Source organism: Limulus polyphemus, unplaced genomic scaffold (genome assembly GCF_000517525.1).
Source record: "Limulus polyphemus unplaced genomic scaffold, Limulus_polyphemus-2.1.2 Scaffold110, whole genome shotgun sequence".
NCBI lineage: Eukaryota > Metazoa > Arthropoda > Merostomata > Xiphosura > Limulidae > Limulus > Limulus polyphemus.
In genome coordinates this window covers 567,662-590,154 of record NW_013665720.1, presented here as the reverse complement: position 1 = coordinate 590,154, position 22,493 = coordinate 567,662, and the positions used below count along the sequence as shown (strand labels likewise).

Here is a 22,493-nt window from a genome sequence, read left to right as displayed (position 1 = left end):
TTGAGAATGATGCTTCTAGTGTTAGCAGTTAGTAAGGGTGATAGTAAAATGAATACAATTCAAATAACAAAGATATCTTCGTTGAGAATGATGCTTCTAGTGTTAGCAGTTAGTAAGGGTGATAGTAAAATGAATACAATTCAAATAACAAAGATATCTTCGTTGAGAATGATGCTTCTAGTGTTAGCAGTTAGTAAGGGTGATAGTAAAATAAATACAATTCAAATAACAAAGATATCTTCGTTGAGAATGATGCTTCTAGTGTTAGCAGTTAGTAAGGGTGATAGTAAAATGAATACAATTCAAATAACAAAGATATCTTCGTTGAGAATGATGCTTCTAGTGTTAGCAGTTCTGAAAACAGGGATACTGCTGAAGATGAAGATGTGCTGAATGGTAACAGATCCAAAGCAAAAGGTGGTTTCCAAAAGATGACACTGAACAGTAGCTTTACTAGCAACAAAAATTCTCTTACCCGAGTTAAATCCTGGATTGGTATATGTATCTACAAGCTATAACTGATGATACTGAAACAGAAGAAAGCCCTGAAATGAATAAACTAGCACGTGAGGGACATACCTTGAAAGAAGGAAAACAAATGATGTAAGATGAATTTTTACCAATCATAAACAAAACCTTTATCTAAAAATTTATATGAAAATATTAAGATTCTGTCAGCGTCACCTAGATATTTCCCCATTCATAAGGGACACAACGTTAATGGACAAATATATATATATATAAGGAGTTGTAAGCTATCCAAATTGCTGTGAATAAAATAATAAAACATTGACTCGGTTAGTTGATCGGCAATTGGATTATATCAAAAGATTAGGCTAAGCCTCTTATCTATCAGGCCCTGTGTCAAGGGTGAGGGGGGGTGCGCCTTATTAACCCCGTTTTTCTCTGCATTGTAATGACCACTGTTTACCCAAAGTCACTTTTGTATTGAACTGATAAGAAACAATAGCTGGGGAACCGTACCAAAGACGATGCATTGGGATGGCAGTTATAGGCACAATGAAGTGATTTATTTTAGGGAGAACATATTACATGTTTCGACAGGAGATCGGTCTATCTTCTTCTGTTGAAACACGTAGTATGTTTTCCTCAAAATGAATCACTTTAGTGTGCTTATATATCATTGTTTGCCAACTTATTATTGTATTAGCATAATATGCTTCCTTACTTAAGTATGGCAGTATGGCTTTAAACTCAATTCATCATGCAGACATGGAGCAATGTTCTGTGTTTCAGTGTATCAAAACCAAATGAACTGGAGGGGATCCCTCAATGAACAACCAGATTAAATCTTGAGATGATAGGTGATTTCACAGAGATAACAGTCATGCTGAGATTAAAAGTCAGAGGTCAAATTTGCATATTCTATTATTATTGCTACAAACGGTTGGTTATGTATGGCTTTGCTGCCTTCATTAAAAAGCTGTAGAGGGACAGCTAATATTTTTCCATGGTCGCTTGCACCAGTTTATGTTTTTTGGACTGCATGTTTAGGGTAATCATCGCAAATCTATGTCAGAGTAGGTAAGTTGTTAAATTACCTTATATTCGTGTGATTGCACGCGAGATCAACGAAGAAACCCTAAACAAACTTTTTTTAACAATCATATCCCTTGCCATGCAGATGCCACAGGTAATTTACAAAGGGAAGCACGTTTTGTAACACTCTGTATGGTTGGCTTTAAACTTGGAATGGTAGATGGGTCTGTTTTGTACTGCGTCAAATATCCAATGATTTCAACGACCATGAAGTTAATTTTGTAAGAGAATTCCCATTGATGTTCTCAATATACAGCTTTGTTAAGATTAAAGGGCAGGTGTTTTGTGGCTTAGCTCGGAAATAAAATATTCCATCTGTTTGAAAAGTATCAGGAAGTGACCAACATCTCTCTCTCTCTCTCTTTTTTTTGGAGAATGAGAACAAGACAATAAGAAATGCACTAGCACCATCAGTGGCTTTTTGCACTGTTCTGTTGTAATCACTTGCCAAAACAAATGGCTGTGACTGTGATATGGGTACTGAACCTACAGAAAGTTGGCTATTAACAATTTACAAAACTTTATTTAATAACTTGATTACATGGAAAAAACATGCAACATGATGATACAAAGACGAGGTGCAATTGAAACAAAATTCAACCAAGTGAAACATTCTTCAACCTGTTCAGTAGCAGAACACTTACTACTCCTGGTTTGAAAGTAACTGAACGTAGAACGGCACTGGGCTAAGACTAACACAGAGATGTACATGTAACAGATAATTAATGCATTGTTTTTCCCAGTTTCATTAGTTAGAACAAAGCTAATACAAAGTTACCATTCCATTTCTCCATATAAATATTAGACCAATATCCTGAGAAGGCTGTATTCCAGAACACTGTAACCCAGCAGGCTACTCAGTGCATATATTCCAAAATTGCTTGAAGGTATTTTGGAAAATGCATTATTTTCCAAGGATTAAAATTGTCTACAGTCAATCAAAATCTAGAAATGTAACTGAAATGTTAAATTTTGGAATTAAGTTATGGAGGGGTTAAATATGACAATTAGAATACCGTTACATATAAATATACAGTCATGATGCTGTATTCAGGAATATAGTTTTATGAAGAAAAAAATCGGATTTTGTATGTATAAAATAGTAATTTATTAGTTGGATTTTTTTTATAACGAGAAGCACTAAATACCTAAAAGTAGCTAAAAAAGTGACGAGCTTTGTTGGATGATTTTTTGCTAATCTTAAGCAGAGTCTCCTTATTCTGAACTTCTGTTTGTAAATTATTGTGTATTAAGAAACATTCATATGCACCCACAAATGTGCTAGTCAAAGGGGGGATAGTATTAACTTCTTTCAATTATATTTGCAGGAAATGAACACGTAACATTACCTAATAATATTTACGTTTATATTTTGATAATTCTGGATGATTGTAATACCCCAGAAGGATTAAGAACGAGTTCAAATTTGATAAAAGTGTAAAAGTGCAAAATATATCACATTTCAACCTTGAACTTTACTTGAAACAAAAATACTTAAAAATGCCTAAAAGAAGTAGAATAAAGCTGAATATTTTATCTACAAATTTTATAATTTGTAAAGAAGAGCTTTTACACAAATTTGGGGATTTTGTTTCACCGTTAGAAGTTTTTAGTAACGAAAGTTTTAGTAATATTGTCATTGTTTGTTTTTAAGTGATTATAATGTGTATAATTGTTTCTTGAACGTCAGATAAAGAGAAAGACAGTAAATGTCTTTAGGGTCGACTTATTAAGATCTGCATATTCTCAATGTTCCTTTTAGAGCAATAGCTTACAATGCGCTTAAATTATGAAGTAGTAAGAATTAAAAATACATCAAAAATTTGCGTTCCACACGTTTTTCTTTGTATTTTCTGTTTAAAAATGAGGTTTTGAATTCGTATTTCTCCCTTGACTTTGTTGGGGAAAAATTGAAAACAAAATATGTCAACAATGAAAGAAAAGCTATATCGTGGTTTGTTCAAACAGTCTTCCTCGTACATCAGATGCCTGCTGTATAATTCATTCTGTACGTACTGCCCGGTTGAAAAGAATAACATTGTCATTAACAATTCTTTGCAACAAATTCCTTCACAATCACAAGTGTGTGACTCACTATACGAAAATGAGTCATAGGCTTCAATTTCAATGCTAGGCAAAGCTGATTCACTGCCTCAACTGCCATTACATCAAAATGAAAAACTTTTGATCTGAGAGAAGATAAAACTCCAGTAAATCAAATTACCTGTATGAAGATGAAAATTCCAGTGAATCGAAATACCTGTAAGAAGATGAAAACGCAAGAATCAGGAAAATGAAAACAAGATGTAGCAAAACTTCGTATTATACTGTTGTACTGGAATCAAACAAAAAATTCTTTACAACAGAATTCACAGAGAAAGGACCAAAACATCATATGGCTGTACAACAATAAGTGTGTAGACCAAAAAATAATACGGCTGTACAACAGTAAGTGTGTTGTGGCTAAGCCTTACGAGTTAACCGATTATCGTCATACAAATCATAAGCTGGAAATTTCGTAAATGACATCGTCTGTCTATTCTTTCGTTCTCTCTGTTTAAGAGATTAGCTTCTGCAGTTCTTTGCACGTGGTCATAAAACGGGGCTGTCATGGATGCGTCACCTGGCTGTGGGGCTAAATTGTTGTCGCAGGACCTGTCTGTTACATGTTCACGTTCTCTTTCTTTGGAGAACAAATATATTTCGCGTTTCATGCCATTTTGTAGGATATCATTCCTTATATAGAAAACGATAATTGTTTGACACAAGGGTTACAGTGGTTGATCAACCCTAACAAAAAAAATTTTAAATCTAAAGGAAAAAAAAAATGGCGTATTCTATCTTTGAACATTGGGCAATTTTGTTTTTAAATATCAAGCAGGAATATGCTGTTCGTACACGTGATCATTATATTTTAACGTACAGTTTAACTGAAGGTACCAATAGATGTAGATATCTTTTTTAGTGTAAGTTTTTATATCTACTTGAACTTGAACATAACAAATCTTAGAAAGTAATACTATAACAAAACTTTGCCCATTCGTCCCGCCTGTAGACATACTGATGACATTCTTCTGTTGAATTATCATGCTTTTCTAGACACTGCCAAGTAAATTTACCTGCCATAATGCACGATGGGAAAAGTTATTTCACTACAAGCACATTACCTGGGTATAGAAAAAAAAACATCCTTGATCAAAGCTGAAATTTCTCAAATAAAGAGACTTTTAATTTTGAAATTCTGGATACAAATATTTCACATTAGTAATGCTACGTTGTTTACTACTCACGTCATATTAGATACAATGAGATTTCGTAGACGGAGCTCAGAAATTCATTATTAAATTTGCACAAACGAGATTTCTATCCCCACGTTTTGAGCAACAGAATTATTCAATTTTGTTGTTAATTTAATACTCTTTTTGCTACCTATTATGGGATTAATAACTTTACAGGACTACTCAAAACTCTCACATAACTCATTTTTCAAAGTAATTATGAACATTTTTTTAAAGGCAGCCTTCCTTTAGTTCAAGTTCCCCCGGGGATAGCCAACTGTGTAGCTTTGATTAACAAAAGTAAAGCAATAGGTTAATCTCTCACTAAAGTTAATGTAAACAGTATAATAGTTCGTTATAAAGTTAAAATGACGTCATTACTTTAATCGTCATATATGCTATTTTTGTTACTTCTTTGTTTATTATTATCATTATTATTACTGTTACAGTGATCTTTCTCGTATCCCATTACCGCCCATACATTTTGGCTAGTTCAACTTTATTTATTACTTCCGGCTGGCTGCTCTGTAAATTGATCATGTTAAAGTGGGACTAGCAGTGTCAGAAAAACTAAAAGTATATGTATAGTACATTATTTTTATTGTTAATTCATTTAACTTGGCTATTGAATTATTGTAATAAGAGTATTACATTTTTACTTTTAATTACATGATTGTGTTATTAATTTAATTGATTATTATTTATTATCACCATAATAATTAGTTTTTGCTCTACTATTTGTACTGTCATGCTCCGTAGATAAACTGTAACATGTGTCGTAGTAATTTGTCTCAGATGTTTAAAATATTCTAAAATTACATTATTGAAGCCGTTTTATGGGTTTCGTTTCTCACTAGACGTTGTTAAAGAGAATTATATAGTTTTGAGTATACTGATATCACATTTTTCAAGGTATTAGTGCATAAAACAAACTACAGTACTGATAACACGTTTTTCAACGGATAAGAAATCAGTGTTAGTGCATAAACCAAACTATAGCACTAATATCACGTTTTTCAAGGAACAGGGAATCAGTGTTAGTGCATAAACCAAACTATGGTACTGATATCATGTTTTTTAAGGGACAAGGAATCGGTGTCGTTGCATAAAGAAAACTATAGTATTGATATCACGTTTTTCTGTTTTGTAAGTAAGTTCCATTCATTCTTTCTGTAATGCTAGTTTGATTAGATTGTTCTTCATTCTTATTATATATTATTTATTATGAGAATTATTTTTCATTGTTAGTATAGTACGTGAATTTAGAATTAATCTAAATCTCATAATCTCCCTGTGAGATATCACTGGGATTACGGCCGAAAACATCGACAATAGCAAGGGAATCCAACTGATGAGTCAATGCATTTTTAATGGTTATAAGTAAAAACGGTATATTTATATGGGTTGATATTTTCGATTTTTTGTTCTGGTCTCTGCAGGTAGCTTGCTTACATCAGTAGTCACTGATACTCTATTTCTGTGGCTTATTTTACTATTCTCACCTTATAGTTTGCGCCTCTGTTATATATACATATACAATATATGAGAGCTTTTGCAGCTTAATTTTCTTCTTCATCTTTCTTATGCTGTAAAGGTAACAATAAATCATAGGCAAGATTACTAAGAAACTATGTTTAATGAAATTTTGTTGAGGCAAATAATTCTGTAATGATGATATCATTCTGGGAATTAAATGTCGTTTTAACATCTAAAATTCCTAACAAACCAAGCTATTATGTCTTACGAACTGTGTAAATAATAAGACAAAATACGATAAGGAACATATGTTATCAACAGGTTAATATCGTGAATTTCGTTTACACAAAGAAGCAACGCCTAAAGTAATTATTGAAGGTATTACCTATGATGATATTATATTGAATAAGATGAAATAGCTTGTTTCTAAACAAGGAGAAAGCTTAAATAAGGAAAATGGATTTTATACCAAACTTCTACAATGGTTTAATGGTTCGAAAGTCTGTTCGTTAAAATAGTAGATACAATGACAGACTGATTTCAACGTTGAAATTATGAAATATTTCTTTATAAGACGCATAACTTAAACTTTTCAGACAAACCACGTGGGATTGTTTATCATGAACGCTTTAATTTTGTTTTGTAATTTTATCTTATACTATAGAACAATTGATAGGCATAACTGCCTTCAAGTATATCTTGATACTTATATTGTACTTGTTTCTATTTGCCTCTTAATTATACGCTTTGTAAGTAGCCCCCAATGACTCAGCAGTAAGTCTGCAGGTTTATGACGCTAAAAACCGGGTTTCGATACCGTGGTGGGCAGAACACAGTTAGCCCATTGAAGTTTTTTATGTAACTTTGGTAATATGAGTTTTGAAAAACGAAATGTATACTCTAGTTAAAGACAGATAATCGAAATGTATATTATGATAGTTATGGCAGATAAGACAAAATATCTGTTCTAAATAAATAGTATATAGTTATGGCAGATAAGACAAAATATCTGTTCTAAATAAATAGTATATAGTTATGGCAGATAAGACAAAATATCTGTTCTAAATAAATAGTATAGAGTGAATGACGAATTATACGTATTTTAAAAATCATGGCTGATCATCAGTTATCTTATTTTAAGAAGAATAAACTGATGAAACGATAAAAACTGTTTTATAACATTGTTTTAATCTGTTCTAAATAAATAGTATAGAGTGAATGACGAATTATACGTATTTTAGAAATCATGGCTGATCATCAGTTATCTTATTTTAAGAAGAATAAACTTATGAAACGATAAACATTGTTTTATAACAACGTTTTGCTTTGGCATAACTATAATATTACAAATCCTGATATTATTTTCACTGTTTTAAACAATGTATATATTTTTAAACGGTTCACGTTTTTACATTATTGTTTTTTGATAGAATAAAAGTGTGGAAGTTGGAAGTTTTTCTTGATATTTTAAGCCAATTGATTAGAGGTATTAATAGGTGATATTATATGGATGAATATCGGTGTATAGTATTTACACTAATCTTTGTGATTATCTTGATTTCTCTATTAATTATTCTAAACAGAGATATTACATTCACTTAAGCCTCCCAGTGGCACAGCTTGTGATGCCTGAAGGTGAAATTAAGTGTACTGATTTGAGACAAAGTGTCGAGTTCAATGTAGATATCGTTTTCATTTTTGATATCGAAACTGTAAGAGAGGTGGATTAGATTTGAGGTGACGTTTTATTCATCTCTATTTCTGTTAGGTATTCACAAGCGGTAAGATAATCACAGAGAAGCGAATGTACCCCTAAACGTCAAGAAGTTTTATTCATCTCTATTTCTGTTAGGTATTCACAAGCGGTAAGATAATCACATAGAAGCGAATGTACCCTAAATGTCAAGAAGTATTATTCATTTCGATTTCTGTTAGGTATTAACAAGCGATAAGATAATCACATAGAAGCGAATGTACCCTAAATGTCAAGAAGTATTATTCATCTCGATTTCTGTTAGGTATTCACAAGCGGTAAGACAATCACAGAGAAGCGAATGTACCCTAAATGTCAAGAAGTTTCATCTCGGTTAAGGTTATATTGAACACATTATGCGTAAAGATGTGAAATTTGGTAAAGGTGCGCACTATTGACAAATAGCAGAATTAACTGTGATAAAGGTGCGCACTATTGACAAATAGCAGAATTAACTGTGATAAAGGTGCGCACTATTGACAAATAGCAGAATTAACTGTGATAAAGGTGCGCACTATTGACAAATTATGGTGAAGCGTGTCTACAATACTTTACGAATTATGAATGTTTTATATAAACAAATTTTAGTTTTTCTAGTTTATAAAAGTAACACCTGTACGCTATGTCAGACCATGAGATAAAGATTAACTTACCAGAAACGTTTCTAAACGATTTGATTGTGAAAATATATTACGTATTTGGAAGTTTTACGTCTTTGTATTTGTTTCTTTGACTACTAGTCTGATTTTAACCACTTTCGCAGTTTTGAATATTTTTATTTATAAAGTTATATTTCTATATATATGTATAGATTGAGTTATAATGTTCATGGTTGCATCTAAGAAGGTAGTCCACAGTGCTGTGTTAAATCTTTACAACACAACATCAACAGTCATCAAAACGTATTATAAGAAATATGTCACATTTGTTATATCTAAAAAAGAAGCAGTACTGTATTCACAGCAATTACCATTTTCAACTACTGTTATTTAGTGGGATGTTTTTTTTTTGATGTTTTTTCTTTAGAAAAAGTAGATAGAACTGAACCTGTTTGTACAGTTTGGTGTAACTGAAATGTCTAAACTAGTTATAAATGATTATGAATTTGGTGAAGTCAACTGTTTCCATATTCGCTGTTATATTCCTTATGTAATTGTATACTTACTAGTGGCCTCCCAGTGGTTCAAAGGTGAGTCTGAAGACTTATAATGCTAACAAATAAGCTTCAATGCCGGTGGTGGCACAGCACAAATAGCCCATTGTAAAACTTGTGTGCTTTTATATGTATTATATATATGTTATCACCAAAATCCCAAAGTGGTCAGTCGAACCGCGAACATTTCAAGTGAAAATGCCCAATCCAAAGTTAAAACTGTCGTACTTATGTTTAAGGCACAGCTTTACAAAGATGTGACATCGTAATGATTAAAACATAACTCATCCTTAAGAAACTAATTTATCAGACTTTATGGAACAACTTAGTAATTTTAGCTATTTTCATTGGCAGATCTTTTTGTAGTGCCATACAAAGACATTCATATTTGTATGTATAAATATGTTTGTTATAGTATTCTCATATTCTATCCAAAAATCACTGTAAACAAACGTTCTAGCAACTGGACTGATATTGTTTCCTCAAAAATGTTTACTTTTTGTAAAGTTTACAGAAAGTAAGTAGGTAAAACGAATAAAAATAGTCAGAGAGTAAATACCTATAGATCTTACAAGTTGTTAAATCTTATAAATAAACAAATTTCTCGAGATAGTGAGAATGTGTAACACTTAACTGAAAACATAGATGTTTATGTTCCCTCATGTTGTCATCAGGAGTCATTCCACGGGTTCAGTAAATGGCACACAGTCAATAGACAGCCAGTGTGAGTGATTATTTCACGGCCCATACCAAGGTGTTAAGAATACTAACCTGCGGAAAATTCGTATTATATAACTTTCTCATGTGGCCACCAGATTTCTCTTGTTATGACACGTACTTTTGTATATTTATTCTTGTATTGGCTTTCAGCCGAAAGCGACTTTAAGAGTTACCAGCTGTCGGAAGGACAGGCGTCAGCCATGTAGTCTCTACTCTCTAAATAAGAACTTCTTCGGTGACACTACTGAAGGAGATATCAGTTTGTTCAAACTAAATTTAGAATCTTTCGGTAGCTTTGCAGCTTCCGTGCTCCTCTTCATCCTTGCTAAGCCAGCAGCCAGGACCAAATGCAATATAAACGTTATTGCCGATTCGAAGGAAACACAGACAAAAGTAATAATAATTAATAGGTCTTATTTTAGATTTGTATCTTCAGAACAATTAGTGAATCTTAAACATTCCGAACAATATTTTTCTTTTATCATTCAACAGGATCAAGCTTTGTTTAGGATATTCTGATAAAAGAAAAACACATAGAGAGGGATGGAAGGAAAATCTAACTGCATTCATATGTAATTAAGTTATCAAATCTCATTGATAGTGTTATCCTACATATTTATAAGTATTATAATCAGAAACGATAATGCTGAAAAGTTTTAACATGTGTGATGGTGTCCCATCATATTTCAACCTTCAAAACTAACAAGTGAATATTCAAACATTTCATGCGTTATATTATGACGGTCTATCCCACTATTCAATAACAGTAGCTCAAGAGATGGCGGTTAGTGTTGTTGGTTAACTACCTTTCCTTTAGTCTATCACTTGTAGCCTTGACGACTAGCGCAGGTAGCCTTCGAATAGTTTTTTTCGCGAAATTCAATAGACAAATAAAAACTAAAAGTTTAACGTGGATTGAGAAAGTGTGAAATAACTTGTCCGTGTCAGTCGGTGCAATGGATGATCCATTGAATACCAGGAGTGTACAATTTGGAATGATTATTGCCTCTGGAATGGTATACGGTTAATTTCGTAAAGGAACTTTTCAATGCAATACAAAGTATCAAAAACCTCGAGGAAAACTACAACACTGGTTGATAAAAACGGACTTTGTTCTCAACAATGGAGGATGGCTAGAATTGAGCAGAGAAGTTCAGTTCCATCTTGGTATCGAGCTATCTGCTATTATAGACACCTATAACGTGTTATCCATAAAACAACAGCGTGCAAGCTTTCTTCGAGCACTAGAAATGTAGCCAGTGCTGAGCTAATTTGAATGGTAATTGGTAGAATTATACAACCACCAGAGAGTGATTGTCATTGTCAATAATAAATGAAAATTTCTGTGTTCAATTAGTGCTAGTAAACGTGGTAACACAAATTAATTTATGATCTATCATCTAGCTGATGTGAAAATAAGGAGAATGGATGGCTACCAAAGTTGATGAATAAATAGCTTCTTGAGTATCAGCTAAGGGATCTATATCTAGTTTGGACACTGTTTGCTGTACATCAGGCTAAGCCGTGACCTTCACAGTGGTAATTATAGAAGTACTCAACCCCTACAACAGCAGGAGCAATTATACGTACAAGATGGAGATATATCAGTGCAAGGTTTTTTTTATGTACAACCACGTACTGTGATGGATCTATATCAGTGCAGGTTTTTTCATGTACATACACATGCTGTGATGGAGCTATATCAGTGCAAGGTTTTTTTACGTATAAACACGTTCCGTGATGCATATTGTGGCCCCAATGGCCCTGAAGCAGAAGATTCTCCAAACATTACATGATTCACGAAATGGAAGGCGTTAGAGATTTCTACACACAATAGTCAACTTACTGAGGCAGTTCTACTCACTACGTTTGCATATAGACAAGGAAAGTTGATTTAGACACTTTACTACTTTCTATATTGCTAAGAGCAGCAGCTTAATAAACCAGGAAAAAACTACAAGCGAAGAGAACATCCTTGGAAGGACCACTACTAGAAACAGATATATATATATATATATATATATATAATGTATACATACTCTTTATAACTGGTCATTTTATCAAGTGAACCGGAGCATAATCCTTTCTCACTGACATTCCAACACAATTCCTAGTTGATAGTCTAGTGAAGCTAAAGATATTTCGATTTGTAGTACCCGAGGATCAAGTAAAAAACTTTAACAGATTTGTTTTCAATAAGTTGCGCTAAGTACAATGCGTGGTAAAAACGTACAAATTGATTTAACGCCCTGTTTTGGGTGGTCGGGTTAAATGATTTGCTTAGACTGTCATATAGATGCTTGCAAAGTGTTTAACCTTTCTGGAACCGACTGGGATGATCGCCTACTATATGTCACTACGGCGTATAAATAACATAGCAACAGCCTATTAGTTGTTCTCCAAACTTTCTCATATTCTATATATAAAAAGCTAAGCTTTCGGTGGATTAGTGTATAATACATCTCTTATTCTAGATGCTTGACAATGTTTGGAGAAATATGTAGAGTTAGTGAGGTCTAAATTAGTTGATATACATGACTATGCATGACTATAAATGAGAAAAACAATCATATGACAGAAATATGACTGCAGGGATATTAACAAGTCCTGGATTATTTTGACTGGAAACAAGCGGCTGTGGATGATCAGTGGATTGAGATGATTTTGGATCTTTGATATCCGATCAAGCAGGTGGAATTCTAATTTAAAACATGTTTTAACTCTTGTGAAATTCACCTGTGATTTATAGTGCTATATAGTACATGTTAGCAAACGTAGGTAAACTTAGAAAGACATGGATACAAGTACATATCAGACACACATCGATATCTTCCATACATATGACGTATCATGAAAGCCTTCCGTAGCAGAAAAAACAACCCACAAGCACGCAATATAGAGAAACAAAACTTACTAAATTTATTATTGCGTTGGAACTGTTAAGGTTTTCAAGCCCTCGATAGTAGCACAGCAGTGCAGCTGGTTTGGCTACGATGCTGTGTATTTTGCCCACTACAAACTGGATTAGTATTCAACTATAATGTTCATCATGCATAGCAATATATGTATGATTTACCCTACAAGCACAGCAGCAGGAAAAAATAACACGGAGAAGATAAGGAGCTGTTTAACACATAAAACATAGATAGAATGGGGATTAGTTTTAACATGCTATCCTACTCAGTACTTTTATTTAGTGTTCATTAAGAAAGTTTTCTATTAACTTAAGTTTTGGTTTTGTTAATGATGGTGTATTGATGATAACCGTATCAGGATATCTGATATTGTTGATGACAGTTGATCTTTCTCTCAGGCATGATTATTAGTCCTAGAAGATTTTCACAGAAAATGGAGAAGTGTGTTGTTATACGACAAACACACTACGTGCCGTTCAGTAACATAATTGGATGCTGTAAGTAAGACAGGAAATAACTCTGGATGTGCAGAAGCCAGAAGAGAGCAGTGTGTAACAAGTGATATTACCATCCTCAATGTTCAGTATACGTGAATTGTACATTGAAGATCTGTGTGTATGTGCTATCCTGTGGGAGGATGTAGCGAGACTACTGCCAAGAAGAGAGCCAAAGTGGCTTACTCATGTAAGCCTGGGCAGAACAGTTAATTTCCAATGAAGTGTTAGCCATTATCTTAAACATTAATCATAAGTATTTTGATATAATATGTGAAAAGGAGTATTCTAATTTATCTTATACTTGTGAGGATGATGCCAAAACTTGTCGAAACGTTGTACATTTGCTGTTGTGTTAAACTTACATTAAAGTATTTCTTCATTACCCATTTAAGCCGTCTCCAACCATTAGTAGTCTCAAAGTGGGTTCCTCGTCATCGAATTATTAGTGAAGATGCAAGTGATCAATGCTGATCTTTCTCTTACCTGATCTTTAAACCATTGAACGATTCTTTTCAAATTTATATTCTTGCTTATGTGACATTAGGTTTACATATCTAGCATGAAGATGTTTTTCATCTAAATGCTGTGGCAAATTTGAGGACTGTTCACGGAACTATAGAACACATTGAAAGCCATCATCATGTTACAACTCAAGCTCCATACACAGCAGTGTTTGCTGAGATCCTGTCAACGAAGAGAAAACAGAATCTTCTTGTCTCATCATCTTATTACGAAGTTCCACTACCGTTAGATGATCTAGGTAAATCCGAAACTGCCATGATCTGCGGATCTGGTAGTTTCAACGTCAGTAAGCTTTATCCAACAGCAGCTGAAAAAAATAGAAAGGCCCGTATATTTCTTAACAGATGGGGTGCCCCTTCCATTTCCAACACAGGTGCAAAGTGCGAGCGTACCTCTAGAATAATTATGTTTACAGACGTCCCTGGAAGGTATTTAAAACCATACTGATGGATTGGAGAAGCTTCTTCGTACTTGAAAGATAACCTAAAGATACGGGGGGGGGGGAGCTAGCAAGACCATTCGCTTGGAAATAAGACGGGAAAGAGAAAAAGAAAACTAGAAAATTTTTTCAGCCGTCGTAATCGTAATTACCGCAAAACTGACGAACACAGTCTCAAACCCATTTCCGTCAAAGGAAAATATACTGGTCGTTCTTAAAAATACCACAAAAATACTAATGTTTCTAATATCTGAGGTCCCTACGGTCTTAATATACAAAACGTGATGTACACATTGTCTAGGACAAAGCACTGTTATGTGGCAGATTCTAACAACCTGTTGGTTAATTATTTTATGTGTGGCAAAATAACATACAAACATTACCACCTAAATGAATTATAAGTAGGAAGAGTCGGTGTTTTATTGCATAGAATCCATACTTCTAGACAAGGATTGCACCTATAAATGTTACGACTTTATAGATAAGAGAAGAAAATTTGGGCCTAAACATCCTTTCTTGTGGTATTTTAATACATTACAGTGTTGCCCCAAAACAGTTAAGTTAAGCAATAACAATTCTTCTAAGTATTTATCAAGTAGTTTAGGGCTATAGACATTCAAATTATCACATCACACGCGACATAGTTTTGGCAATGTACTTACTTTTTGCGTCAATGGTATCTAAATAACTATATGTATCTGAACTGCTTTTACATTTCCAACAAGTAAGTAAATAATTCATAACTATGAATAAGAAAACATTTTGTTGGCAAATTAGACGAATAACGAAAATGAAAACCTTAAAAAGGAAGGTTTATCTCAAAGGAAGGTCCAACTTTCGACAGAACTTGGGTTATCCACTTTCTTACATTGCATGCGTTTAATCTTTATAAAACGTGTACGTTTGGTTGATTTACATTTGTTGAACTAATAATTAAATTAAAACTGCTCTTAATGATATTCTTACTTTTGAGGCAAAAATTTACTTAACTGTATCTCCTGTTCAATATATTTTTCGTTATATATATATATACATATACATAAATGAACAAAAACAAGCTCAAACAAAAGTCAAATAAAGACGCTGTAAAAATCAAAAGGATCCCCAGGGGACAGGTTTGGATCTTTTTTTAGATAACCAAGTTATCTAAACTAACTAGTATAACTCCCAACCACAAATCTAATAATAGTAATGTGCCATTCTCTTCTTTTATAAGTATTATAACGTCGCAATTATTCAGATTTTGTAAAATATGTAATAAATTACAATATTTCATTATTAATGTTGAATAATTAATGCAGAAATTAATATTCAATGGATTTAATAAAGAAACTTTAGATAAAATTATCAAAATATTCTGTGATAAATATAAATTGGTTGGGATGTTACAATAGAATAATTTGTCTAGTGTGTTACTAATTAGTGCTTTACTACTACAATGGGCGCCAACCTCAGAAGGTAAGATTACCTTACTTCCCCCAAGTGGTAGTACTTTATCTTGTCTTTCTTTATTTTCTTAATTATTTTACTTTGGAGACCAGTCACCTTCCCACAGCTTTCTGCAAGCAGAGAAGGGCGATATAGATGTGAGACATTGTGGGGTAGAGCACCCACATCTCGCTCTCCTAATTTTTACTTTTGGTTATTTTTTGAACTTCTTCATGTGAGACTAGCGAACGGAGGTTAAGACTGATAGACGGTGTATCCCCACGGCAATGTGGGTCCAACTTCCGCAGTCACCTCCAAAGCCCAGGGCACATTTTATACTCCACATTATAGCCTGTGCCATGGGGATTCTTTTGATTTGTGCAGCGTCTTTATTTGACTTTTGTTTGGGCTTGTTTTCGTTCATTTGGATGTCATTTATCACAGGTTTGGATTTACTGTTTTTAACGCAGTCCTTCCTTCTGATTTTGTATTGCTTGACTGTTTGAGTATTGATTTTCTATTTTTATATACATGGTGTTTCCATATTGAGCATACTCTTCACACTAAATAAAATAAGCTCAGGAAACGTTTTTAATAATCATTCATGTAGAAATTGTAGGTTTAGTCATAAAAAAATCGTAATAAAATAGAAACATCAAATCATCACATTAACACAAATAGAAATCTAAAGCTTATAGCTTTTACTTTACTTACAGAAGTTAACAAAATTAATTGTTACTAGTACGTCAAATCTGACCATAAATCAAGAGGTTCGTCAGAAACACCTCCGACAAGAAGGTATTTATCTACAAAGCGAATGTAAATATAAGCTTAGAGCAACCCAGTCCAACAGATCCTACACTGCTCGCTTGTGTGGGACAACAGTCTGACTCACTGAGATTACGTCTACGGTTCAAGCTGAAGCACACACATCCCTCTGAGACTATTCTCAAATCAATCATTATTACTAATTAATGATAGGATTAAATCGACTTGCACCATTATGTAAACATGTCAGAATTAATTTTCAAGGACCTACTTATATGTAAAGCTAATATAAAGACCCTAATTCACCTAACCCTACTTTGAATCCTACAGGATAATCAAATAACACGAAAAGCTTCCTTGTAGTTACAAACTGAGGGCAACGTACTGACAGCATCTTTGGTTATTGTTAAGCGCAAAGCTACACAATACTGAGAACGTAAATTCGTAAAGAAAGATTAAATCGAAGGTAAACGTTATTCTTTAAGCATTTGAAGATACAAAGTTATGAGAAGTATTATTTCAAATTCATGCTAAACTGAAATATTTATAACCACTCTTTACAAAAATTAATAGCTATAAGAAAAGTTAACATATGAAAAACAAAAAATATAACTCATGGGAAATCTACAGAGAGAAAAGTTAAAAAAATATATCAAAGATATAAACACATATACTTCGAGTCCCTTCCTTTACTTAACAAGCTCGCCCTTTCAGCCGTAAGGGCGTTATAATGTGACGGTCAATCCCAATATTCGTTGGTAAAAGAACAGCCAAAGAGTTGGCGGTGGGTGGTTTTTACTAGCTGCCTTCCCTCTAGTCTATCACTGCTAAATTAGGGACGGCTAGTGCAGATAACCCTCGTGTAGCTTTGCGCGAAATTCAAACGAAACCACATATACTTCTTCTTCAGGAGTTAGGTCACAGGTGAAACTGTGCAGTTTGAGCGTTTTTGTTTAATCTCTATTATAATATAACAATATTGTAAAGGATTATATTAACAATGCAATTTCGTAAGCTATATCAAGCGTGTATTGACATTGTCGAAAGCTATTACTTTGGTTGTTCTTTCAGCTGAGTATTGTTGTGACCCGATGGGACAGAGTTCGATTCCCCCTAGTAGACGCAGCAGATGGCCTAAAGTGGCTTTGTTCGTAAACAAAGAAACTCACTATTATTTCTATCTTTTATAAAACATTTTTTCTTGTGACTTTACTACATGATTGCAGCAATTGGTTTTAAACCAACTTGAGCCAACTATTTTGTAGTATTTTCTTATACACTAGCTGAAGTACCCATCCCTTGGACGGAAGTTATGTAAATTCATAATTAATGAAAGGTTGTCTTAGGATATGAAAAGTTGCTTTCCTTATATGTAATTAAAACAAAAACACGCAAAAACGCCCATGAAAACCGAAAGATCCAAAACTGAATTTTTTTGTGTATCTCCACATGGACCCAATGAACCTCCATACCAAATTTGGTGTAGATCCATCTACAGGTGGCGAAGTAGTGGTAAAAAACGCCCATAAAAACTGCAAAATGCAAAACTGAAAATTTGCATGGACCTAATGAGCCTCCATACCAATTTTAGTGAAGATCCATCCACACCCTGTAAAGTAGTTACATGGACATACAACAGACAGTACTATTATATTTATATAGATTCTTATCAGTAAAGTTATGGCGCACCAGGATCGGAGGCTTAAAAAGTGTTTCATTTACTTTCTCTGTAAAATGATGTAAATGACGATACAATGTCCGTTAGTCTCACTCTTCATTTTTCTGCATTTTTTTATGTTTTTGTTTCGCCCATTACTGGGGAAAAATCATAATCTCAAAGGAAATTATATTACTTGCAAAAATTACCATGCGCAGGAACACTGGTTAATTAGCAAGTGTGTTCCTTGTAACTTTTCTAACACATATGTGAATACAAAAGTGTAGAAAAAGACGAAATAAAAAAAAGGGCGTGCAAGGATCTCTAATGATTACTTACTGTGTTCATCTCCCAAAGAAGATCGGCCGTTGAAAAGAAGTTTAAAATGGTATTATTGAATTAATTTATGTATGATGTAAGAAATGGGTGGGTGACAAGATGACCACAAAGAATACACATATCTTGATAAAAACATTTTATTTTTACTTTCCTTATTAGTAGCTTCTGCTCTACTTGTAGAAACGTGAGAGTTCAAAAACAAGGATTTTACATTACAGACGGAAAAATAATAAACAAGTCACTGAACACCTAATTTAAACTAACTACCAAATGTAAAAAAATGTTAAGCAATTTTCTAATAGAATTTTCTGAATTACCATGCAACCGATATTATTAAATTTCTTTATGTGATTCTAATGGTAAGTAGGCATAATTTATGGTGTGTTTGGTTTTAGTTAAGTTGTTTTTTTAAGAAGTTGTGTTTGAACAGAGTAGAGAATACGTAATGGTTTCAAAATAAGAATAAAATACAGTTAGAAATAATACTTAAAATAGAATTGTTTTTGAAGCTTTGTTAACGGTTCGAAGGTGTCCTTTTGAGCAACCATTCAGAAGAGCCATCACATTACATATTGTTTGTTCCCTTGACAACAGACCGCTGCTCATTGAATACCCAGAGCATGTTCTAAGACGAATAAAGAACAACACGTTTCGTAGAAACGTTTTGTTTCCCTGTTTTTTGGATGATAAATAGACCTACTATTAAGAGACTTTCACAATAGAATCGACTTACCTGCAACGGAATGCCTTTTAACTCCTGTGTTCTATAGGCTATCATCATCCCCAACGCTTGCTTTTTCAGTTGTATAAGTCGACTTTGACATTTTTCACAGTATTGTTTCTTGGGCGAATCCCACAACAGAGATTGTTCATTACTCACTCTCCCATAACTGTCAGTGTTAGTTCCAAGGCACTGAAGATCTTGCCTAACAATGATGGGATGACGGATGTTTGACATAGCTTCTTGAATCTTTCGATGGGACGTGGTCTGCAGCCAGTTTGTTATAAACGTTCATTGAAAATTTTCCTATTCGAAACTATGAAATACAAATGAATTATTTATTAATATTTGTAAATTGATTAATATTTAATGAGCATTGAAAAGAGCATAACAAATTCATAGAACCTGAACGTAATTCCATGCAAACTAGATGTAAGTAAACACATTGGGCTTAAACCTAATATTCATTTTTTAATGGTTACAAAATATACTAATATTCCTTTTTAATGGTTACAAAATATACTAATATTCCTTTTAATGGTTACAAAATATACTAATATTCATTTTTTAATGTTTACAAAATATACTAATATTCCTTTTTTAATGGTTACAAAATATACTAATATTCATTTTTTAATGTTTACAAAATATACTAATATTCCTTTTTTAATGGTTACAAAATATACTAATATTCATTTTTTAATGGTTACAAAATATACTAATATTCATTTTTTAATGGGGAATATTAGTATATTTTGTAACCATTAAAAAAGGAATATTAGTATATTTTGTAAAATTTTTTAATGGTTACAAAATATAGTTTTATGATGTTCTGAAGAAGACCGTTCACTAAAATTTCGGTCAGAATAATGTATACTGAGTCAGTATTGAGAAGGAAATATTAACATAAACTTAGAAATATTTATATATTTTGACTGAATTCCCAAACCCAAGATCTGAATTTTACCACATGTATATTTCTACTTCTTATAACAACGTCAAACATTGTAAAACATGTTTCCATATAATTATCAATTACTTTTTAATATTTGTTCTATGAATATGAATGAAACGTCAGTATCATGTAAGAATATAACATAAATTCGTATCGCTCTGTAATAACGAAAGTTATAAGTTAGTTAAATATTAACTTAAAAATTAAATAGTGCATGCATTTCACTAAAGGTATGCCCCGTCCTTTCTTTGCAAAATTTACCAGTTAAGAACGTATAACAAACAAAGTGGAAAACCGTGTATGTGTCTTGAAGCCGACGTGGTGGGTCCTAATTATAGTCTGTTCAACTTCGTGAGGCTAATAAAAAAGTTTTACTGCTGCGTATATAGAGCAAACGTAGCCGATAAAAATGATTGATACAAACTACGCTTGTAACTAATAATAACACAACGAGACACTATTCTAGACTTATTACTAGTTATTAGACAATGGAATGCTTATTAATTGGATTTAGTCAACGAAAAAAAATCTAAGTGGCAAGAAGTGAGTAGGATGAAAGAAATGTTATTTTCCTTCTGAAGAAATAAACGTCAACCAGCTCCAAGAAACTGTAACTAATTTACATCTTTAGATATAATAAAAAATAGTTGTTAAGTATCAGTGTAATTTATATGAGGTCTAGTGTCTAACAACCAATGACGAAAAGAAAAAAACATACATGTGTGTAATCATCAGTAACTTCGCTGTCTTTGACCTAATCGCCCAAACTTTAATAAAATCTTCACCATCTGAGAAAAATATAAAAAGTTAATACTTGTTCCATCATAAATCCCTGCCTGATATTTTTATTGAAACCGATAATGAACTTGATGCTGGAAACTGTATAACTGGTCGAAATCAAGAATCAATATATTTTAACTTAACTTGATTAAACGTTATTGCCATTCAGAGTAAATTTGTCTCATTTTTGTATGGTTTATAGAATAGGAAGACTTGTAAACGTACAGCCAATGTCTATTAACAGATAAACCTTATTCATGACCATGTAAATGAACCTGACTTTCTTTTAAAAAATCATCAATGTTGAAAAGGCTTAGCTAGATAATCGTACACGTGTGTTGCATAGAGAGCCATAATGAATATTACATTTATACGTTTATTTTGTCACTCTGCTGTCATTTATCACGGATAGTTAATATAGAGTGCTTGCTGCATTTTAAGGAAAACCTTTTATAACGATGCTATTTTTTTCAGTAGTTGACGCGTTTAAGTAGTTATTGCTTATAAAAAGAAGGTAAAATATTAAGTACATTAGTACTCGATCTTAGTTTAAAATGAGCCTTTAAAACGTAACAAATTTCTACAAAATAAAAATAACTCTTGAAATAATATTCACCACACTGAGAAGATTAAATAATCATAATTTTTATTCATCATATATAAAAATACAAAGCTGTTGATATTGAGCATCGGACTCAGATGTGATAATGATAAACATACACACACACATACATATATATATTCCAACGTGAATGTTTGATGTATAAACTCAAAAGGTCAATTTAATTCTCACCTAAGTCCAAGGTATAATTGAAAATAAAGAAAAACAGAACTAGGAAGGCAATGTATTTAAAGTCACGTATACACGTGGGTAATAGTGCATTTTCTAAATAAAGTGAATTATCCAATAAATTAAAATGTATGTGCATTGGTATTTTCTGTGTTATAACACACTACACTAACTCCACACTAACTCACTTTGACATAGCATCCAGTCTAGATATAGATGTATAAGAGATGTTAAGAAACAAACAGAGTTATAATTTATAAAAACCTAATATATACATGGTGTGTCCAGAGATAAGTACTACCTTTGTCCCATCTGACAAAATTGTCTAAATTAATTGCTATATAATTTCATAAACGAAAAACAAAAGGGGATTTGTAGCCTACCTAACTCATCAATGTAGAAATAAGTAAAATAGTATATTTTAATAACAGTAGGTGCAAGATCATTAACACTAGTAAATATGTTACTAACAAGCTTCTGGATGTAGTCCAACTGCAAAACTATTACCACCAGTAAATATGTTACTAACAAGCTTCTGGATGTAGCCCAACTGCAAGACCATTACCATTAGTAAATATGTTATTAACAAGCTTCTGGATGTAGCCCAACTGCAAGACCATTATTACCATTAAATATGTAACTAACAAGCTTCTGGATGTAGCTCAACTGTAAGACCATTATCACCATTAAATATGTTACTAACAAGCCTCTGGATGTAGCCCAACTGCAAGACCATTACCAC

General features: G+C 32.9%; 1 protein-coding gene across 1 annotated transcript in view; it reads right to left on the bottom strand.

The window, feature by feature from the left end:
- Window positions 1-22,493, bottom strand: part of LOC106471111 — a 221,365-nt gene that overhangs the window by 156,971 nt on the left and 41,901 nt on the right. The window contains exon 2 of the mRNA XM_022400601.1: window positions 19,239-19,542. Coding sequence (XP_022256309.1) covers window positions 19,239-19,463 — 225 coding nt within the window. The 5' untranslated portion in view covers window positions 19,464-19,542. The remainder of the gene's footprint in view (window positions 1-19,238; window positions 19,543-22,493) is intronic.